Raw genomic sequence first — 20,100 nt, forward strand, 5'->3', positions numbered from 1 at the left:
GAAAGGTTAGAGCTGGAAAATGATGTAGGGTCTTCAGGGATATTCCCTGTGAGAGTCTTGTTCCAATTGTTTGGGCTTGTCAACAGTTGAAAGAGGTCCAGAGCAAAGAGGGGCAGTGGAGAAGGGGCGTGGGTGGATGCAGAGACTAGGAACTGATGTGAAGGGGCTTCAGAGCCCTGTTGCTATGGTTTCCTGAAACAAGCTTGTCTTCTGTAAGGACACCCCATTCTTCCTTGCTCTTGATGGACTGCTGTGGGCTCAGGCAGGGAGAGCAGGGCTGCAGACACATCCCAGGGGCAGACTTGGGCCCAAACCTACCATATGAGGTGGAAGGAGCCTCATTATGGCTTAACAGAGATGCTCCCAGAGCTGCCTAAGATCTGAGTGCCTTGGGCAGCCTGAGAATCTTCTCTCCTGGATGTTCACAGGTCTTGGGCTCCACTCACTTTATTCAGGTTCCTTCTACAGCCAGTGAAGCTGATACCTGTGGGGGTGTGGTGGGCTCGGGTCCCAGCTCCCAAGGGAAAGGAGACAAGGCTTCACGTTGTGATTTCTGTCCAGCCCACACAACTGGAACTGGAGAGATTTTATTTGTTTCAGGGGAAAAGTGAGGACAGGAATGAAACAAAATGTGAGTGGGAAGGGAGGGGCAAATACTGCTATGAGGACAGGAAGAATGTCCATGACAACACAGTAGCCAGACACAAGGCTGGGGAGTGAGTGCCCATCACCAGGCCATGGCCAAGGACACCCAGGTCTCTCTCCTCTTATCAGAGTGGGGCAACCCGAGACCCTGGAGCACCATGGTGGGCAAGAGGGTCACATCGAGTGCCCTGCAGCTAGCACCGTGGCAGTCCTGCTTGCCTGAGGAAGCGGGTAGGAAGCAGACCTTCACCCCTTCAGAGCATGCCGTCTACCTGCTACACCATTAGTAGCTGGGTGCAGCGCGACCATCCTGCATTCCGAGGCTGGGGACACAAGGCCTGTGATGCTGCCTCAGCTAAGCCAGTCTGCATTCCAAGCAGGAAAAGCAGGTGCACATGCACGTGGGCCTCTGGACATTACCAGCAAGAGTTCCATGGACTCCTCGAGCCAGAGTCATGCCCAAGATGGAAAAGTGGAGCCTGAGGTGTCAAAAGGGCCAGAAACCAGACACACTGAACTTCAGGGCTCTTTCTGCTGCCTGGCATGGTGGCCCTATGCTTTATCACTGCCCACAGGGACCACAGTGCTGCTGCTTTCCACGCCTGGCCAGGCCTGTGAAAGGACGGGGTGGGTGGCATGATGGGTGAGTGTGAACGCTGTGAGGCTGTGGAGGGAGAGCACTGGCAGGCAGAAGGGAAAGCTTGCTGGGGCCAGCTTCCGGTGTTCTGCCCTGACACCCAGCACAGGGAGCCAGGCTTTGGCAGGACTCTGCAATATCTGCTCCCCTGGCCACCTCTACCAAGCAGCTTCCTCTGACCTCATCTTGATTCCTGTCATCGGTTTCCCCCCGAGCCCCGCAGGGGAAGAGGAGCTTGAAGGCAGTCCCGAGTGGAGGGGAGCTGGGTCACATCAGCCAGGCCTCTATCCCTCATAGGAAGTGAGATGAGGTGATACCATGGATGGTGACTAAGGCCCCAAAGCCCCTGCCTGCCTCCCCAGAAACCTCACAGCCAGGCCGGCCCCAGACAGCAGAGCCCATGTAAACAGCCCAGGAGGGGAGGAGGGTTGCTACATATGAAAAAGTTAAAAAAAACAAAAGCACCGCTGGTGTCCTGTGGTGGTCTCCACAGGCCTGAGGCCTCAGCTCAGGAAGGGTGAGTACCAGGGGCTTCCAGCGAGGGTCAGTGTCCTCCCAGACAGCAAGCAGGGTTAGGGCTCCACTCTACTCCCTTCTGTCATGGGCTCAGGAGCCTAAGGCAGCACCTAGGGCGCTGGGACTGGGAGCAGCTTCCTCCACGTCCACTGGTTCCAGCCCCTGGCTCTTTCTCACATTCCCCGCTGTACCCTGTCGTTTCTGGAAATTCCCAGAGGCATCCAGGGCTGTCTGCCTGTGGATGAGCTTCAACCAGAACAAGAACCAGAACCACAACCAGAACCAGGAGGAGTCTGAAGGTGGCCAACTGTCCTTGTGTTACGAGTAAAGGACCACTGTCTCCACTCCCAAAGCTGAGATGGGATAGTGAGTCACATGTAACCATGCACCTCATTGTTCTGGCCAGGGTGTAGCCTGAGGGCAGGTTAGGGACCTTCCCAGGGTGGCTCTGGCTGGGCCCTGCTGGGCTGGCTTTGGGCCAAGGACTGGTGGTCCGAGCTGCCAGCCTCCAGTGCCTTCCCTGCAAGCACTCTCATCAGCGAAGGTGTCTCTGCTCCTCCCTCCTCCCCTCCTCTGCTCCCAGGCCCATCCATCTCCTGGTAGGCTGAGCACTAGACCATCTCTGTGTCCTTCTGGTGGAGTCTCAGCTGCCAGGGCCTCCCCTTGACTGCTCAGCCCAGCTCTGGGGAGCTCAGAAGTATCACTTTCCACTACCCAGCACCGCAGTGGACTCTTCCCAGCACAGCTTCTGTCTCTACACCAGAGATTGCAAACTGGCATTCTTTTTACCTATGCTGGATTTTTACATTTTAAACAAATCATCAACTCTTACAAGTCAAGATTTCACACACAAATGCAGAGTTTTGGCTTTTGAAAAAACCAGATAATCTGGCTGCACAGGGCCTGGAACTGAGAGATGGCCATCCCTTTAGTGCGGTATGCCCTCTTGAGTGTGCCATGGTCCCCACCCAGTCCTGCCACCCACCTCTTGGTCACCTGCTGGCCCTGTGGGCATTTGAGTTTATAGTTTTAGTTCTGGTCCTTTATGGAAGCCCCCAGTCCATCTGCAGCCTTGACTGTGGCCCTGACTGATTCACAGCCTCCTGCTGAAGTAAAACCCTTAATGGCCACCTCATCCAGCTGCCCTTCCACGACCTGCATCTGCTCTCCCACTTCCTGACAAGTAGCCTTCTATGCTGTAGGAACTCACTCCTCCCAAGGCATCCTAATCCTAGCCTCCTTCCCACACCTTTCTCACTTACATCCCCAGTTCTTGGGCACTGTCCTGCCTTGGTGGCCACACTGCACAGCTGCCCTGCACTTCTCATTAACTGGATCTTCAGAACCTTTCCTCGAGCTTGGCAACCTCTCTACATCCTCAGGCCCAAAGGGGCAGAACGTGAATGACCCCATCTGTTCAGGCTCTTTCCAAACATGGCCGGCCCCACCATCACTATAACCACCTCCTAACTGGGCTGCTAAACCAGGGCAGTGGGCCCGGGGCAGTAGTATCTGGAAGGGGAAGAAGCCACTCCTGGCACTGCCAGGGGAAAGACCCAGGCCCAAGGGTTCCACCCACCCCATCATCCTGTGCCCACCTACAGCTCCCAAACTGGTCTGTCTGCTCAATCCCCAGTCATGCTGACCCAGTGTCTAGTTTTCTGCAAAGCCCAGACCCTCTGCAGGGAGCCCCTTGGGCTGCTGCAACAGGCAAGAGCAGGATGAGCCAGCAGACCCTGTTAGGGGTCTGGAACCCCCTCACCCAGGGTCCTCTCCCAGCTCTTCCACAGCCTGACTACAGCACAGGCTCAGCCAGTATGCTTGTGGGGCCACCATGGCCTGAGTTGTCTCCCTACTCTTGAGCAAATGAGGCTTGCACCAAGCTCCTGATTTAAGACCAACACAGACCTTTGCCAGGAAGATTCCTACCCTGCTTCCCTTTGCCTGGGTCAAAATTCTGTCAGGGCATTCTGCCCAATTGGAAAAATACTTCTACCCCCACCCCAGATCCTCCCACAGGTTGATGGGGCCCAGAAATAGCCTGTATAGGACACACTCAAATCCCAGAGGGGCACTGCCACAGGAGTACCAAGCTGTCCTCCCTTAGCCCCATGGCTCTCAGGTCTCTAAACAGTGTCCTTCCAGCCACCAGCACATCTATGTATCTTTTTCCCCCCAACATTTTAAACTTCAGTGGTAGCACTAAAAACCCCCAGACAAAACACTAACTGCCTCTTGGCCCAGAGTTAGGGGCTTGGTTCAGTGGAAGGGGAGCAGCATGAAGCTGAGCTGTCACACACCCTTCCTGCGGTTCCTCACACCCTAAGAGTATGACTGCAGCTGGGTCCAGCAGGTGGGTCCTGGTCTCTAGAAGCAGGAGGTCAAGGGTGCCAGCATCCACCTTCACACTCGAATCTGGTACCCATTGAGGTCTGGCATGGCTTTGGGCTCTGAAGGCTTCTTATCACCCGACGGCCTGCAGGACGAGCAGAGGAAACAGGAGGGTGTGGTGGTCAGAGAGTTGCAGGAGGTAGGAACAGTTATAGCCAACTGGCTCCCAGCACTCTTCTCCCAGGGGCCCTCCAAGGTGGCAGCTGAGGATGTGTGGAAGTGTGTTTCTGGAAACTGGCCACCCCGTGTGTCCTGAATGTGGTTCCTGCTCTTTCATAAGGCTCTTGTTCTTTGGTGGAGGTTAACCCATTCCATGAGAGTGATAGGTAATAGCTTAAAGTATAAATCTACCTGGGGAGTCTGTGACCTAAAGATAAATAAGTAAAATCTCTTAGATCAGAGTCATCAGTCATGCATGCCTGTAATTCCAGCACTTGGGAGGCTGAGACATGAGGATCATTGCACGTTTGAGACCAGCCTGAGCTACAAAATGAGTTCAAGGCCAGCCTGAACTGCACAGTGACACCTGTCTCAAAAAGACTAAAAAAAAGTCAACATTTAAGGGGGCTTTGATGCCAGAGGTCTGTTCGGTTCCCTTTAATTCATATCAGAAGTAGCTCCTGCTTGACAGTTACATTAAAAGCAAGAGTCAAAATCAGAGCAGGAGTTCTCATATTTTAATGGCAATTCTACCATCTAGACACAGATATAATCCACACACACTGGGGCAAAAACCATTTTCCCCAGCTATAGAGATCTGCAGGTCATGCTCAAACCCTCCCCAGGAAACTGCCAGAGAACTCCCAGCCCTGTTCCCACATCAGACTTTTTTTGGATCCTGCTGATCCAACACAGGGCAGCCAGAGACCAGCTAAGGAGTGTGTGCTTTGAGGAAATGGCACTGCCTCGCGATGGGCAATGTCAACACACAGACATCTTCTTTACCCACCATCCCAACTCACACCCCTTGGTAGGGAGCAAAACAGAGAAGGATGCAGGAGAGAAGAGAGGAGTGGAGAGAGGCATCCAGGAGAAGAGAGAGGAGGCCCAATCTCATTTCTCACCGCCTTTCGCTGCGACTATTCCTGCGGTGGGGGCTGGACTGCGCCCGCTGTGGGGAGGAAACATCCTTCTTCCGGTCCTTGGTGGGAGAGGGAGGGCCGGTCCCTTTGCCAATCTGGGTGGGGTGGAAGAATGAAAGCACACTCCAGAGCTGCCCAGAGCCCAACCTGCCCTGCTGGGAGCCACCAGTTCCTGAAGGCTGCCCTGGGCCGGTTAGGAAGCCTCAGGCAATATTCTCCCTCTACCAGTCTTTCTAAATCTACTTCCCAGGCACTAAGGCTGCAGGACAGCAGCTCCGCACAACCACTGGGCTGTCACAAGACTGTAAAACACCCCTGAGAAAAAGACTCATATACCCATGGAGGGTTCATGTGCCAGGTGGGTAAATGGCCCATGTCTGAGCTTTGGGATCTTACCAACCCCTGACTGCACTGCTTCTCTTGAGCCAATCAGAAGTTAGACTGATTGAGAGGGCTCTTACTGAGATAAACAAGGAATCATCTTTCATGCAGCATGATCAGCATGGATCAAGTTTCCCAAACATGGAATATCCCATGGGGAACTGGAGGGGGGTACATGACATGGGGACTACTCAGTGCAAAACAGGTTGGAAATGGTAGGCTAAGACAAGGTAAGTATTGGTTTCAATTCCAGATCTATCTGTGACATTAGAGACACAACTCCCAGCAGCAAGAGCCAGCGTACAGGGTTCCCCAGAGCTGACGGGGAGGACTAACTCAGAAGCAAGAGAGCAGTGCTTTGGTAACGCAGTCTGCTGCATCCTGCTTCCATCCTGGGAAGTCAGTGTCAGCCCACAAGGTTGGGCCCAGGGGGCTGGTCCGAATGAGGGAGCCCTAGCTCTGACAACACCCTGGGACACCACAGGCACCTGGGACCAGCCTCAGGAGGCTGAGCTCTGTTCCATCTGCCTCTCACTGCCTGTGAGTGAGTCTCTGGTTTCCTCCACTGGGAATGGACCCACTACCACTAACCACCTGCCTTCTGGCCTCTTAGGGCTGTTGAGAAAAATGGGACAGGAATGTGCTGTGGCTGTCTGGAGGGGCAGGGCCACAGAATAGCAGCCTTGAGGCAATGGAAGTCACCCCCAGCCTACAGGGACCCAGAGGAGCCCAAATTCTGCCTGCTCAAAGGCTCTGGAGGCCAGATTCTTAAGCCAAACAAAATTCCCAAACAAATCTCCAGACATCTGCTCATCTGTAGGGGTGAGTACAGGAGGGAAAAAGCCACTGCTCTCACTGTCTAACTCTCCTCTTCATCTGACCTCTGCCTGGTCCTTTATTGCAAGCCGGGGATTGAGTTGGAGCCAGGATGTAAAGGAGAAGCAGTGGCGGAGGCCACTCACTATATTATCCGCCTTTCCCCCGAAATGGGCCAGGATTTCCCACCAGCTGATCTTCACTCTAGTTCCCCTGATCTGAGTGCCACAAACCAGCCCTTCTCCACTGTCTAAGACCCACCACCATGCAAACCCAGTGACCCCTTCCCCTTCCAGAACTACCCCAATGCCTGCCTTAGAGGGTGCCCTCAATGAGAAAGACTGCTTAGGGAAACCCTGAAAGTCCTTGCTTGCTAGCTTCACACCACCTCTGCTGGCTGGAGCACAGGGTGAGATCAGGGAGGTAAGACCCCAGGGGAAGGACAGTCCCCCTGAGCTTGTTGGCCAAGGCTGACCTTGAGGCGCATATCGCGGGCATGGCGCTCTAGTTCTTTGCGGAAGTCCTCGCGGCCCAGCCGCTCCACGTCCAGGACCGAGTGCTTCCACTCAATCTGTTCCACACTGTGTGGGTCATGGGACACGCACTGGCCCAGCTTCACCTTCTTCAGCACATGCCAGCAGCGCCCATAGGCGGCCTCATAGTCCAGCACGAGCTCACTGAGCGTGCGGAAGGCCGGCGGCTTGTACATCAGGTCCTCGCGCCGGCTCATGCCCAGGGCGCCGTAGCGGCCCCCGAAGTTCACCCCCAGCACAATGTGGTGGAAGTAGTTCCCTGAGAAGTAGGTCTTGAAGCTGATGGGGAAGCGTTCCAGGGTGGGCATGCTGTTGGTGAGGTAACTGGTGGTCAGCCCCAGCTAAGGAAAGGGCCAGGACAGGTGCAGGGCCAGCACAAGGCATAGGAGTGAAATGGCACCACTGTGGGACGTGTGTGCCCATGAGACCCTAAACCCACAGCTCCTGAGTGCAGACACCACGGCTTGCTCATCTCCAACTCCCTGTCCTCTATCAGGCTTGGTGACAGGAGTGTCCAGTAAAGCAACCTTCTAGGAACAGGGCTCCCTGTGCTTAGTGGCTGCTGTGGTGACATCAAGCAAGGCTCTTCAAATTAACAGCTAATGAGGTATCTTGCTCCAAGCTGCAGGGCCATCAGAAGCCTGAGGCTGAGGCAGGAATGAGACACAGGCCCCCTCATCCATCTGCTACCATCCCTTCCTGCCATCCATACTCACTTCTCAGCCACACATCCTCGCAGATGCATTTTAATATTTTCTTTCACACATTGATGTCCTCACAGATGCAGGCTCAACTCTCACCGCCACCCCCTTCCCCGTCACACTGTTTGCTCCCTGTCCTTCAGACAGAACCAAGCTCATGGCCAAGGCCAGCGCTGCCAGGCCCTATGCCCATGCCAACCTCCCTGACTACTTGCCCCCCTCCCATCTGAGCCCCTCTGCACCAGCGCCTGTCTCGGGCCATTGTGCTCCCACCCCGGCTGGTTCCTCCTCAGGCCTCAGGCATAGCTGTGTTTCCTGCTTTGTAAGTTCTCTTTTTGCTATTTTTGACGCAGGGTCTCACTGTGTAGTCCAGGTTGGCCTTGAGCTCAATCATCCTGCTTAAGCCTCCTTAGTGTTGGGATTATAGCAGGAAGTCACTGTGCCAAGCTTGCTGACTCTTTTCTGAAGAAAGTCTGCTCCTCTGTCTCTTCCACAGCACTCAGCACAATCTGCCCTTTGGTGAGTTGTTCGTTTACCTGCTTATTTTCTGTCCCTCAGTAGAATGTAAGGATAGAGACCTTGGCTCTCAGGTTCTCTGATGTTTTTCCAGGGCCCAAAAGAGAGCCAGGCATATAACAGTTACTCAGTAAGAATTCCTGAATACATAGGTAGGATATAAATGGTTAAAGCATGCAGCAACTGTCACCCACAGGTGGTGTTAAGTATTCCTCATGCAGGCCTCACTCAACTGTCCTAATGATTCTGTGACAGGCACTGCCACTACCCACCTGGGCAGAAGACCTGAGGCTCACCACTTGCTTGGTCAATATACAGTAAGCAGCAGTGCTAGGTTTCCAGTCCAGAACGGTCTATCTGTTCATGCCCTCAGACACTGTATCATGTTCCCTCCAGCACCAAACTCATTGTGCAGTGCTTACTAAGCCTGATTCCTTGCCAGTGACCAGGGATTGAGTATATAAGAAATACACAGACTCAGAGTGCACTGGAAACGCAACAGGGCAATACAGTACAGTGCCTGCTGTACCTGCAATGACTGTGGGCACTGTGGGGGCCCCTTACCCAGATGGGGGTTACTCTCGTGTGCTTCCTTTCACAAGGCAACCAGGCGACTGCAGCCCGGGGTGGGGGAGGGGCACAGGGCTCCTGAAGCTGCACCTGTGTGGCTGAGGTTGGGAGCCTCATTTTGGTGCATGGCCTCGAAGGGGCCATGGCAGTGGCCTGAAGTACTCAGGCTGTCCTTTGCTTAAACTAGTAAAGGACCCTAAAAACAGCTCCTGGGAACGAGCCTGTCCTGTTACAGATGACAGCCACCACTGAGCTAGCACTGAGAGTCTGGGCGGCAGATGACACCCAAACACAGACTCTGTCTGCTAACAAAAGGTAGGTGCATCAACAGGAGAGGGACCTGGGGTCATGGCCCACTGGAGGGTCATGCTTCTCACCTTTGACCCTCACCTTCCTCCTGGGACCTGTCCCAGGGACAGAATCCTTGCTCCATGAAGCCCCTTTCTCTTCACTCCTCGCCATCCCGAATCTGCTCCTCTGAGGTCTGGGCCAGGTGGGCTGCCTGCCCCAGGTTTAAAAGCTGACGGGGATATGGGCAAAGGAGAGATGAAATGCAATTGGCTTTCCCCTGGTGAAGCTAAGTAACGGGTACACAGGTTTTCATTGTACTGTTCTGTCTGTATTGCTTAAATATTTTATGATAGGGCTGGGGATGTGGTTCAATGGTACAGTTCTTGCCTTGCATACACAAGGCCCTGGGTGGTTTGATCCCTAGCACCGAGTGCGCGAGCATGTGCGCACACAGGCGTGTGTGCGCACACACACACAAACACACGAAGATAAAAATTACTTTTTTTTTTTTTTGTCGTTTTCCTTTTTATCAGTACCGGGGATCGAACTCACGACTGCCTGCTTGCAAGGCAGGCACTTATGCCGCTAAGCCAAATCCCCAGCCCCTAAAAATTACTAACGAAAAAAAAAACAGGGGTGAGGCCAAGGTGCTGCTCCAGTTCCGACTGGGGGCCCAAGGGAGGGCATCCTCCAGGGGGTCTGTCTGTCCCTCCAGTAACCCTGCTGACCCAGTTGTGGGTCCCACCTCTGCCCTCATGTGAGGATAAAGAGCCCTCAGCTCTACTTCCAGGACCCCACGTGTCATCTCCACAGATCCCATGACCTGGACCCGCCAATCCTGGGGCTCCTTCCTGCTTCTTGGAAATGGCACAACAACTCATATTGTGCCCTGCGTCAGGATTCTGATAACAAGGTGCCTGTGTCTATGGGACTCCAGCAAAGCTGCCCAGCAAGCCTGGGAAGGAAGAACTGAGGACTCTGGGGGCAGTGAATCCCCAGGATCCCACCCAGTCCTTCCAGAGCAGGAAGCCGAGGCCTGAAGAGCCTGAGCTGCCAGGCCCCGCTCTCAGGGAAAGGATACATTCCCAGGATCACGGCTTCCAGGCATTTGATTGGCAGAGCCTCTTTGGTCATTTCCTTGGCCAGGTCCATCAGCCTGTGGGAAAGTTAGGGCTATGAGGACAGCGACTTCAGCTCCTTCGGGTGAGGGAATGTCAGGAGGGGGCAGGGTGGACCAGAAATGCAGGGAGGACAGAGTCCCACACCAAGCTGCCCGCAGTCTGGAGCCAGAGGGAGTGGGAGAGGCAGCCGCGATGATAAGGAAGCCCCCTCTCCTTCTGTCCCTTATTTCACCTCCTCTCACGCCTGGCTCTTGCCTGTGCCAAAGACTTGTGGGGGAGGGGAGCATGCACAGGAGCAGGACCTTGACAGCCGCTGTGCTGTGCTGTGCTGTGACTTTCTCTAACGGCTGTGGGGAGGTGGTGGGACCTCGGCACTGATCTCTTCCCTTCTGAGCACAGCGGACACTCTTGACCCAACTATGGCCTGTCCCAAGACCTTGTTGTTGACTACAGCTGCTTCCTGGCAGACTGAATAAATACGGAACCTCAGGCAGATGCTTTGAGCCTTTCCTGCCTGCTCTCTTTTTTTGGTCTTTTTGAGACAGGGTTTCACTTTGTAGTCCAGGCTGGCCTTGAACTCCCAGTGATCCTCCAGTCTCAGATTCCCAAGCATTGGGATTACAAGCTTATGCTACTATATCCTATCTCTCTGCTTGCTCTTGAATTTAGAGTTCAGGCCATTTTAACACACCCTGTCCCTGAAGTCCGGCTTCTCCAACCTCACCAAATTCTGCCCCAGGCCTGCCCTTGCCCAGGAGGGCTACTGGATTCTTCCACCCCACAGAAGGTTGGGGTGTGCCTCCAGCACACCGCATCAACTTAACAACAAGAACACAGCTGGGGTTTCAGGGAGGATGGATTCCACTCCGGACTTTGAGACGGGCAAGTGAATAAACCTCCTCAGAGCCTCAAGGTGCTCCCATCCCCTTGACTGGCTTTCCTCGGGGAATCCTCCCTTGTCCTCCTCTAGGCTCCCACTCAAAAGACAAACCATAGAGCTCCTCAGAGAATCCTACCCACCCAGGGGCACAGGCGCCTGGGGTGGAAGATGTGCCCCCTCGTACTTACCCTGTCAGAGGTCTGCTCTTCTTAATTTCAAAGAACTGTGTCCCTGTGTGATTGTACCTGCGGACGCTGGTTAAGGACTTCCTGGCATGGTCTGGAGGAGGGGGTCCCTTTTTCCTGCCCTGCCCCAGGCCTGGGGCCCAGCACTGCCAGGGTGCAGTCAGATAAGAATCTCACACAGTGCTCACTGTAAGGTAAGACACCATGGAGGGTGCTTCAGACTTGGTTCTCCCAGAAGGGAGAGGAGGGTACAGCTATGGTACTTGGCTCTTTCTCCTTCCTCCTCCCTTGGTCTCCCCTGGCCTCCTTCCTGTGATGGGAGGCTTTGAAAAGGCAGCCAGCACTGGAATTTCCTAGCAGCTGGAAACAGGCTGGAGGGGTAGGGGTCTGGCTCAGCCTCTGCCAGCTGCTCCGGGGACAGCCCTGCCCGCCCTGTTCCACAGCATCCCCACGGGCAAAGATAGGGGCTGGGTTGTTTCTAGTCATCAGCCTGGCCTCTCATTACTCAGGACCTGCACCCAGGCCTCCCATGTCAGACACCATCTGCAGCCAGGGACTGTGAGGACCCAGGACACACAGAGCTGTGCAGGCTGCAGGGGCCTGGAGGCACCCTATGCAGGGACATGGGGCAATCTGGATTCACAGCAGCTTTCTGCTGACCTTCAGGGAAGAAAAAGGTGAAGAGCCAGGAGAAAATTCCAAGATGTGGAAATTGACTCCTGCAGCATAAAATTCTCTCTCTCTCTTTTTTTTTAATTCTCTTTTTCTTCTCTTCTTGTTTGTTCATATGGGAAGGCAGTGCTGGGTATCAAACCAAGGACTGGATCCCCATGGTTTCAGGCAAGGTTGGCAAGTGCTCAGCCACTGGGCTACATCATATTCCCAGCTCTTCTGCTACCTTTAAGACCAGTGTCGTATGAAACCAGATTTTTACTTCCTCTCCTGGGACTGGAAAGATGATAGTGCCCACCACAGTCCCCCAGCTCAGGAGCCATTTCCCTCTCTTTGCCCTGATCACATGTCACACACAGCAGCAAGAGGAGGCTGACGACGGAGAGCCTGAAGCTGGTCCAGAAAAGACTCACGGGGCACACAGCGATGTCTCAAGGAAGATGGCATCTCCGGAGTTATGGAAGGAAGCGGCTTGGCTCCCTCTCCAATCTTGTCTGAAATGAACCCATTTGGTCGCTGGGTCTATCACACCAGCCGGTCAGAGGCCATGGCCCTGGACCAGAGAGGATACTGCAGCTCCCTGATGTAGCGCTGCACGGCTTCCAGACGTTCAGGGACTGGCATAGACGACTGGAAAGTAGGCACACTTGGTATGGGGATCTGGGGACACAGAAAAGGTTTCAGTCACAAGACAAAGCCTACATTGGGGGAACGGCTTCCCTTTCTCTGCTACCCTGAGCATCTTTCCCTGGCAGTCCCTCCTTCTGAAACCTTCTGCCAGGGCCCCATTCCATCCCAGCTCCACCCCTGCCCCATGTCAGGCTCTTCTAACGTGAAACTTACATTTATGTTCCAATTTTACACTTCTGTAGTAATTTTAGAAAAACAGGTTGACTCACCAGTTGTTTTTGAATTTCGAATATTAATCAACTTCAAAGCTTACCAAGAATTCCAGTATCAGGGTTAAGTTCATTTGGGTTTGGGGTTTGCTCTGGGCTGTGGTTTGGGAGTGGTTTGTTAAGGGCTTAGTGTTTCCAAGATGTGGGTCCCAGTGGGAGGCTACTAGGTTGTCTGGAGTCTCAGAAGAGATGAAAATTCCTCCCCGGTTGTGGTAAAGGGAGCAAGCCCTGCCCCTCCTCCTTGCTTTGGCTTCCTTTTTGGGATGTGATCCCTCTTCTCCAGCCATGATGCCATCTGCCACCGTCAGGCCCTCATCAGAGGCTCAAATGACTGTGGTCTTTCAGCCTCCAACCTCTGAGCTAAATAAACCACTTTTCTTCCTAAGTAGCCGCCTCAGGTGTTTCATTATCGTAACAACAGATGAATACACCGTGTTTCCAGTGCTAGATTAAAACTTGTCTTCTCTGTGTCCTACCCTCCGAGGGTGGTGTCATAGGCTCAGAGAGTGATGGCCCCGAGAAGGACGAACAGTCCTCAGCAGCAAGCGTTACCCACCCCAGCACCACGGGCAGATCTGCCAGGCTTTTCAAAGCACCAATATGAACTGTCAAGGAATACTCCAGCAGGCCAAAGTGAGGTACTCAAAGACAGTCTTGCTGTGGCTCTACCTGCTGGGGTCTGGGGGCTTTCGAGGGGTTTCACAAAGGCACTGCTGAGGCCTCGGGGTCTCCTTAATACCCACTTTTCCTGTCAGCTCTACACCTAAGCAATTCAGGTAACCAGACAGTCCTCACTGGAAGGGACTTTCCAACATCCTCCCAGATCTAGGGAGAGGGAGGAGTCAGCTGGGAAGGCACAGGCTGTGACTGCTGGGCTGCTGGGACTATGATGAGAAGCAGCGGCCCCTGCCACCGGCAGTCTCCAATTAGGAGGCCACTGTGCAGGTGTGGGTCCCTCCCCAGCCAGGAAGCCCAAGTCCTGGCAAACTGTGAAGCCAGAGGTACCAGAGGTGCAATAATGAGGGTCCTTTGGGGCTCCAGAACAGACTCCTGGGGTGAGCCACAGACTTCCAGGGTCAGCATAGCCCCTTGGGTTCCTCCTTTGGCCCCCATCACAGCCAGCTGTGAGGAGACCCTGGGGAGATCTCACTGGCTTGTCTTAGGGCCCTCTAAGGCTACATAACTTTCCTGTACCAACATGGAGGTCTCTGAGAGTTAGCCTGCAAGTGTAAGGGTGCTTGTGAAGGGGAGGGGCAGCAAGGAGCCAGCACAGGGTGAGCAGGAAGGGAAGGACTCATATATCCCTTCTTCCCATGACAGATCCAGCACTGGAGACACTGAGTCCCCAGGACAGTAACACAGCGCCATGGCTGTGACAGGGAGGGAAGTGACGTACGAGTTATCAGTGCACACTGGTGTCTGGGGTGTGCTGATAGTAGGGGACCATGAGACAGTGTTTGAAAGACACCTCCTCCCTCCAAAGGGCAGAGATACAGGAGGGAAGGGGCCCTGGTCCAGAATGGCAGCTAAGCAGATAGCCCTGCCTCCCCACGGTCCTCTCCTTCTTGTCTGGACTGTCCCTAGCAACCACAGGGCCCAGCAACTGACGTTTTTTGGATCTGGAGGCAGCTAGTTCCCCTTTCACATCACTCCCCTCCTCACAATGGTGCCACTGCTTCCCGTCACCCACAGAAAACCCACAGACAAGGGCTTCCCCTTCTTGCCTGAGTGGCCTGTGCCAAATAGGCTCCAGAACCTTCTAAAGGCCTGGGAGGCTTTGGAGGGGTTCCCCAGGTCAAGGATATGGGGTGGGGTGGTGGGACAGGTATTACAGGAATTCCAGATCATATATCCATTTGGTCTCCAGACCTCCTCAGAGGGAGGTAGGCCCATCCCTGCCCGTAAACTGGGGATCCGGGGACCTTGAGAAGCTTGACTAGCGCCTCCGTGAGGAGCACCACACAGGAAGGGAGCTGCAGGCCAAAACCATTTGCTGAGCTCACACAGTGCCAGGCCTGGGCCAGGGCCAGCCAGTCCCCACGAGACAGTGTTTTTGGGATCTGCCATCCAAAGGGCCCAGAGAGCACTGCTCTGTGGCAGTCATGGAAGTCCTGGGATTCCCAAGCAGGGCCTTCAAGGTCACTGCCACTCAGAATAAGGAGGAAGGAGCTGTCACCTCGTTTACCTCACCCCAGACTGAGGTCCACCTTTTCTCAGCACATTCTTTTGCATGCACACTCGTTCCCTTACAGGATTTGAGAGACTGCATCCAGATGATCAGGCCCCCAACTGCCACCTCTGAGACAGGAGCAGATAGTATTTCTTCCCTGTTGAGGGATGCGGTTACATAGGTTTGCAGGCAGGTGAGTGATCTCAGAGACAAGGAGTTCCTGCTGTCATGACTGAAGCCAAGGGGACCCCTTCCTCCAGGAACCCCAACAGCCTGCAGTTTTCACTGCAACCAGTCCTCTGGGCACAGCAAGGAGGCCCAGGGAAGGCAGGAGAGCCTGCTCTGGACACGTGACTCAGTATGCTCTAGAGGTGAATAGTACACACTCCGGAATAGACATACCGTCAAACACCACTCTGTGACTTCAGTGACACTCCCGAACTGCTCTGGGCATCACTAGTAAAATGGGCTGTATTACAGAACCAATCTTGTGGTGTGAATGAGATGCTGTGGATGCCTCAGAACAGAGCCTGGCAGGTAACAAAGGCTCAACTCCTGTCCACTGCCACCACTACTAGCATGTCCCAAAGACCATGGTCAGCACACACTAGCCCCAGCAATGGGATGCTTTTGGAGGCAATGTCCACATTCCCATCCTGTGGGCCCTTGGTGGCCAGAGTCACTGTTAGGCCTTTGGTAGCAAGGTTTAGGTACGGGGACTAGACTTACAAAGATGATGACAGCTTGAAAGAGCGAGGAGAGATTCTTTGTAAGGAGCATAAGCTGCTGTTGTCTTTGGGATCCTTCCAGAAACTGTGACCTTTTGCCAAATAGGCGCCAGAACCTTCTAAAGGCCTGGGAGGCTTTGGAGGGGTTCCCCAGGTCAAAGATATGGGGACATATCTTTTGAATATTGACATCTTCCCTGTAGAGGCTCTTTCTCCGAAGTGTTTGTGGGGTGGTCTGATGTGTACTGGGCATGAGTTAGAGCCTCACCTAATGAGGCACCACGAGCTTACATCATTAATTCTACTCAACCTCTGAAGCAGGCATTGCCATCATGCCCATTTTACAGCCAAGGAAACTGAGGGTAAGTTACCTTCTTCACTTACATGGTTTAAAGAGAACAAGAGTCTGAACTGTGATGGTGTCCACAGTGCTGTTTTTTAAATCATGCTAGCCCTGCAAGGCCAGGGTCTTAGCTGCCTGCAGGGCCAGGCAGGTAACATGATAGGGAAGAGGGGCTTGAATGCAGGGCTATGGCACACTAGGGGAGGAGGAGCAGCTCCCAGCCCCAGCTGCTGGCTGCCATGCGGACTGCAGATTCTCTGTTCTCAAATATTCTTGTCTCCTGAAACAATGCCAAAACTCCGGATGGTTACGTGAGAAATCTCCCAATTTTAACTGTTGGCTCAAGTGGTCTTTTAAAACGTAGCAGTCCCAACAAAACCCTTCCTGGGCCCACCCCAGTGCAACTCTGCAGAGGTACTTCTGTGTCAGCAGGGACACTTGGGAAGGGGCAGCCCACAGTCTGGCACCCAACCATAGCTGCTTTTCTCCAAGGACTCCCATCCCTTCTACTGCTCAGGCCTCCAGGGCTCCCCTCTATTCTGGAATGAGGTAAGGAAGGAACCTCATGCAGACTCATGTGACCTCTCGGAAACACTTCCCCATGGCCTCAGGAGGGGAAGTTTCAAAATTTCCAAGCCTGTCCACCCTACCATATTCCTGTCTGCCTTGACTTCCTCCTCCCCCACAAACAGCTTCATTCTTTCATCTGTGACTTTGCTATGACAAGAGGACCCCTTGGTGGGGAACTCACTGACGCTTTTTAGTTGTCAGGAGTGGTGACAATTCTGCAGAACGCCATCTGCACTCTTCTACGGCCTGGTTCAGACATAAGCAAGATGGCTTGCTCACGTGGGCCACGTGTCTGACTCTGGTCTCATTGGCATAAATGCTGACATCTAGTTTTTTTTCCTCATGCAGGAAGAAAAGGTGATGAACATCTATAACCAGTGTCGCTTGAAGCTTTACAGTTGCTTCAAAATATGATTTCTCTTTCATTCTTCACAATCTACCGATTCACCCCAATTTACAGATGAGAAAACTGTGGCTCAGGTGGAACGGGTTTATCTAGGGCCACCCACATGGCAGTAATCCAAACCAAGCCCATGTCCCTTATTTTGTTTTGTTTTTGGTGGTACTGGGGACTGAACCCAGGGTCTCAGGCATTCTAGGTAGGTAAGTGCTCAGATTTATCCCAAGGTGGGTAAAAATCAGAGCTGGATCCCAAAATAGATTATTTTAGAATGTTTAGCCCAGTGTTCATTTTAAGAATACTGGAAACAATGTCCATCGGTAGGAAACTAGCTAAGTAAATTACAAGTAAGTCAGTATAGAGGAAAATAATGCAGCCATTCACATTAATCTACATTTACTGCTCTTAGAAATACAGCCAGGAGATCAACCTTCAACCTCTGATTTTCTTTTTGTAGGCGCTATTTCCTGATGGCTCTATCAATAACTGGGTAAAAAACCAAAACAGGCCACTTGTCCAATGTCTAAGCCACACTAACTCCATTCTCCCCAGCCCCCACTCTTCTCACCTGAACAGGTGAGAGCAAGCACTGTGCTCTGCCCTCTGTCCAAAGGGCTCTGCATGGGGACGCTGCTTCTTCATATTTTTAAACCCATAATGTTTTAAATAACCTACTGGGCGTTTATTTCCATACAGCCCTGTCCACACAGCACAGAAAGCCTCAAACACCCTTTCATTCAACAAACAACACACCAGTGCCTGATCTGTGCCAGGCACACAGACCTTGGGGACAAAGATGAATGAGACAGCCTCTGCCTTCATTGGCCACACAACCGAAGGAATGCTATCGTGGAGGAGTAACAACCGACAAAGAAAATTATTTAACTCTACTCTTCTCCATTTCTCATTTTTCTTCTGTACTTTTACTTTCCCTGGATCTAGTGTCCAGCAAAGCAGAGGAGCCGGAGCCTAAAGATCCGGCCATGGGTCCCAACTCTACCACTTACAGGCCGGGGAATTTCAGACTTCCCTACTCAAGTTTTGACCTTTCTCATTTGAAAAGTAGAAACTCAAAGTGTACTTCAGTTGGGAGTACCCAGTAAGGTAACAGCATACAAATATTTTCTCAGCATACAAAGCCCTGTGTCTCCTGAGTCACTCATTTGTCCTCTCACAGTCTTCTGGCTTTGCAAATGTCATCAGCCAAAGGATGCCAAGCCACACTCGTGTGCTTTTTAGTCTATCTGTGGTGGTGCCCATAAAGCCTTGGGGGATATAGGCCTGTAAAGCCTTCCTTATCGACTGATCTCAACAGCAGCAGGTTCTGAGCAAGTGTGACCTGTCTGTACCTCTAAGTCTTAGCCTACCAGTGGTCCCCTACCCCATTCATCATAGGAAGAGTGCGGCTCTGCTCTTAGTCCCAAGGTCACCAGTTCATCCTGTGGCTCATTGCCCTGCTCCTCCCCATGCCTTACCTTGGGCAGGTCCGTGGCCCCACGGATCCGCTGCGCCACCTTCTCTCCATCGGGGTGGATCTTGGCCACGTGCTTCCACATCCGTTCCCAGGTGGCCTCATCCACAGGGAGCCCACCGCGGTTGACGAAGAAAGGGACGCCTCCATCTCGCAGGTCCTCTTCCCCTTCCTCCTCTGGCTCATCATCTCTCTGGGCTGAAGCCCCTTCGCTGGTCTCCAAACGCTTGACCCCAGCAGGGGCGGCGTTGGTGGCTGTGGCAGCGGCAGCCGGGACAGCACTGCTGCTGCCACCTGTGGTCACCTTCTTTCCCCCTGGCATCCCTAAATCCTCAAAGTGGGTGGGAGGACGTGTATCAGAAGGTGAGAAAAATGGGTGGCTCACAGAAGGCGGCCCACACACCAGCTGCCTCGCTAACACATGGCCAAGCAGAATGCAGGGTGCCTTTAAGAAGCCAGGGCGTGGTTCCTTTATAATAAAATACTACTTGGTAAGAAAAAAAAATCAGTGCATCAACCTGAAGTGGGGATCCTGGGGGTAAGTTGTCCGGGGTCAGCCTTCGAGGCCTTTTCTTTGAATAACAGAATAAAGAGAGCCCACCTCGGCTTGGCAGCCTTCACAAAGCACCCCCATCGGGCAGCGAGAACAATGACGGGCAGCAGTCTAGCGTGACAGAAGGGAGGATCGCCGGAGAGAAACTGAGGCCGGACAGTTCTAACGCGCGGTCGTAGAAAGGGAGAGCGCTGGCCACGCCGACCGGACCTCCCAGGCCCGGGTTTTGGAGAGGGCAAATTCCTCTACAAAACCCTCGCACGCTCACACCTTCGCGCGCGCCGCTGGGGGCGTCTGGACCGCGGGAACCCCAGGCAGCCAGAGCGCGAGTCTGGGCCCCCGGGTGGAAGGGCGGCGCCGGGGGGCGACTTCTCCGACGCGACGCGCAGCTGGCGGGCGCTGGCAGGGGGCGCAGCGACGCGCACATTCCACGCTCGCGTCCAGGTCCCCGCACAAAGTGGGCTTTGTCTGAGCCCCAGTCCCCTCGCGGAGAAGCAGGGACGCTGCGCGAAGGCCAAGGCCGGGGGCCCCGAGACCCCGAGGGTCCCCAGCCGCGCGCGTCTCAGAGGGCGCGCGGGGGGCAGGGAGCGCAGCGCGGCGCCGGCGGGGCCATCGTGGGCCGCGGACGCCCGGGCTCAGCGCGCCCGGCTCCGGCCGCGGGGGCGCTGCTCCCGGCCGGCTGCGGCATGGGCGGCGGCGCGGCCGGGCGCGCGGAGGATGCTCCGTGCCTCTCGCCCGGCTCCGGCGGCCCGGCTGCAGGAGGGGCGGAGGGACCGCGGGGCGGGCGGATGCAGCGGCAGGCGAGTGACAAAGCGCGGGCGAGCGGCCTGGGAGCGCGGAGGCCACGGCAGATGGCGGCTCCGCTAGTCCGCCAAGCTGGGGCCGCCCGCGCCCCCGCCGCCCCAGGGCCCCGCTGCTGCCCGCCGGGTCCCCAGCCCGCCGCCACCGCCCACCCGGCTCGACTCCGGTCCGCGCCGCGCATGCGCTCCGTCCCCCCCTTAAAGGGCCAGCGCCTTACGCCCGTCCTCC

At 54.4% G+C, this 20,100-nt stretch overlaps 1 protein-coding gene across 1 annotated transcript; it reads right to left on the reverse strand.

The window, feature by feature from the left end:
• Positions 1-544: 544 nt before the first annotated feature.
• Positions 545-19,586, reverse strand: Vash1 (vasohibin 1). The gene is made up of 7 exons (XM_003472441.4): positions 18,523-19,586; positions 12,509-12,597; positions 11,269-11,325; positions 10,161-10,235; positions 6,944-7,325; positions 5,254-5,366; positions 545-4,274 (listed from the first exon to the last, which is right to left on the reverse strand). The coding sequence occupies exons 1-7, from the start codon at positions 18,838-18,840 to the stop codon at positions 4,202-4,204; spliced, it is 1,107 nt and encodes a 368-aa protein (XP_003472489.1). The 5' UTR covers positions 18,841-19,586; the 3' UTR covers positions 545-4,201.
• Positions 19,587-20,100: the final 514 nt, after the last annotated feature.

The sequence above is a fragment of the Cavia porcellus genome, unplaced genomic scaffold, assembly GCF_034190915.1.
Source record: "Cavia porcellus strain 051 isolate PalLab524CR breed Dunkin Hartley unplaced genomic scaffold, mCavPor4.1 scaffold_31, whole genome shotgun sequence".
Classification (NCBI taxonomy): Eukaryota; Metazoa; Chordata; class Mammalia; order Rodentia; family Caviidae; genus Cavia; species Cavia porcellus.

Coding starts and splice junctions, on each gene's coding strand:
- Vash1 (XM_003472441.4), bottom strand. CDS start 18,840: ATGCCAGGGGGAAAGAAGGTGACCACAGGTGGCAGCAGCAGTGCTGTC. Junction 11,326..12,508: donor CGCTACATCAGGGAGCTGCA/GTATCCTCTCTG, acceptor CAGCGTCCGCAG/GTACAATCACACAGGGACAC. Junction 7,326..10,160: donor GAAGCCGTGATCCTGGGAAT/GTATCCTTTCCC, acceptor GCTGACCACCAG/TTACCTCACCAACAGCATGC.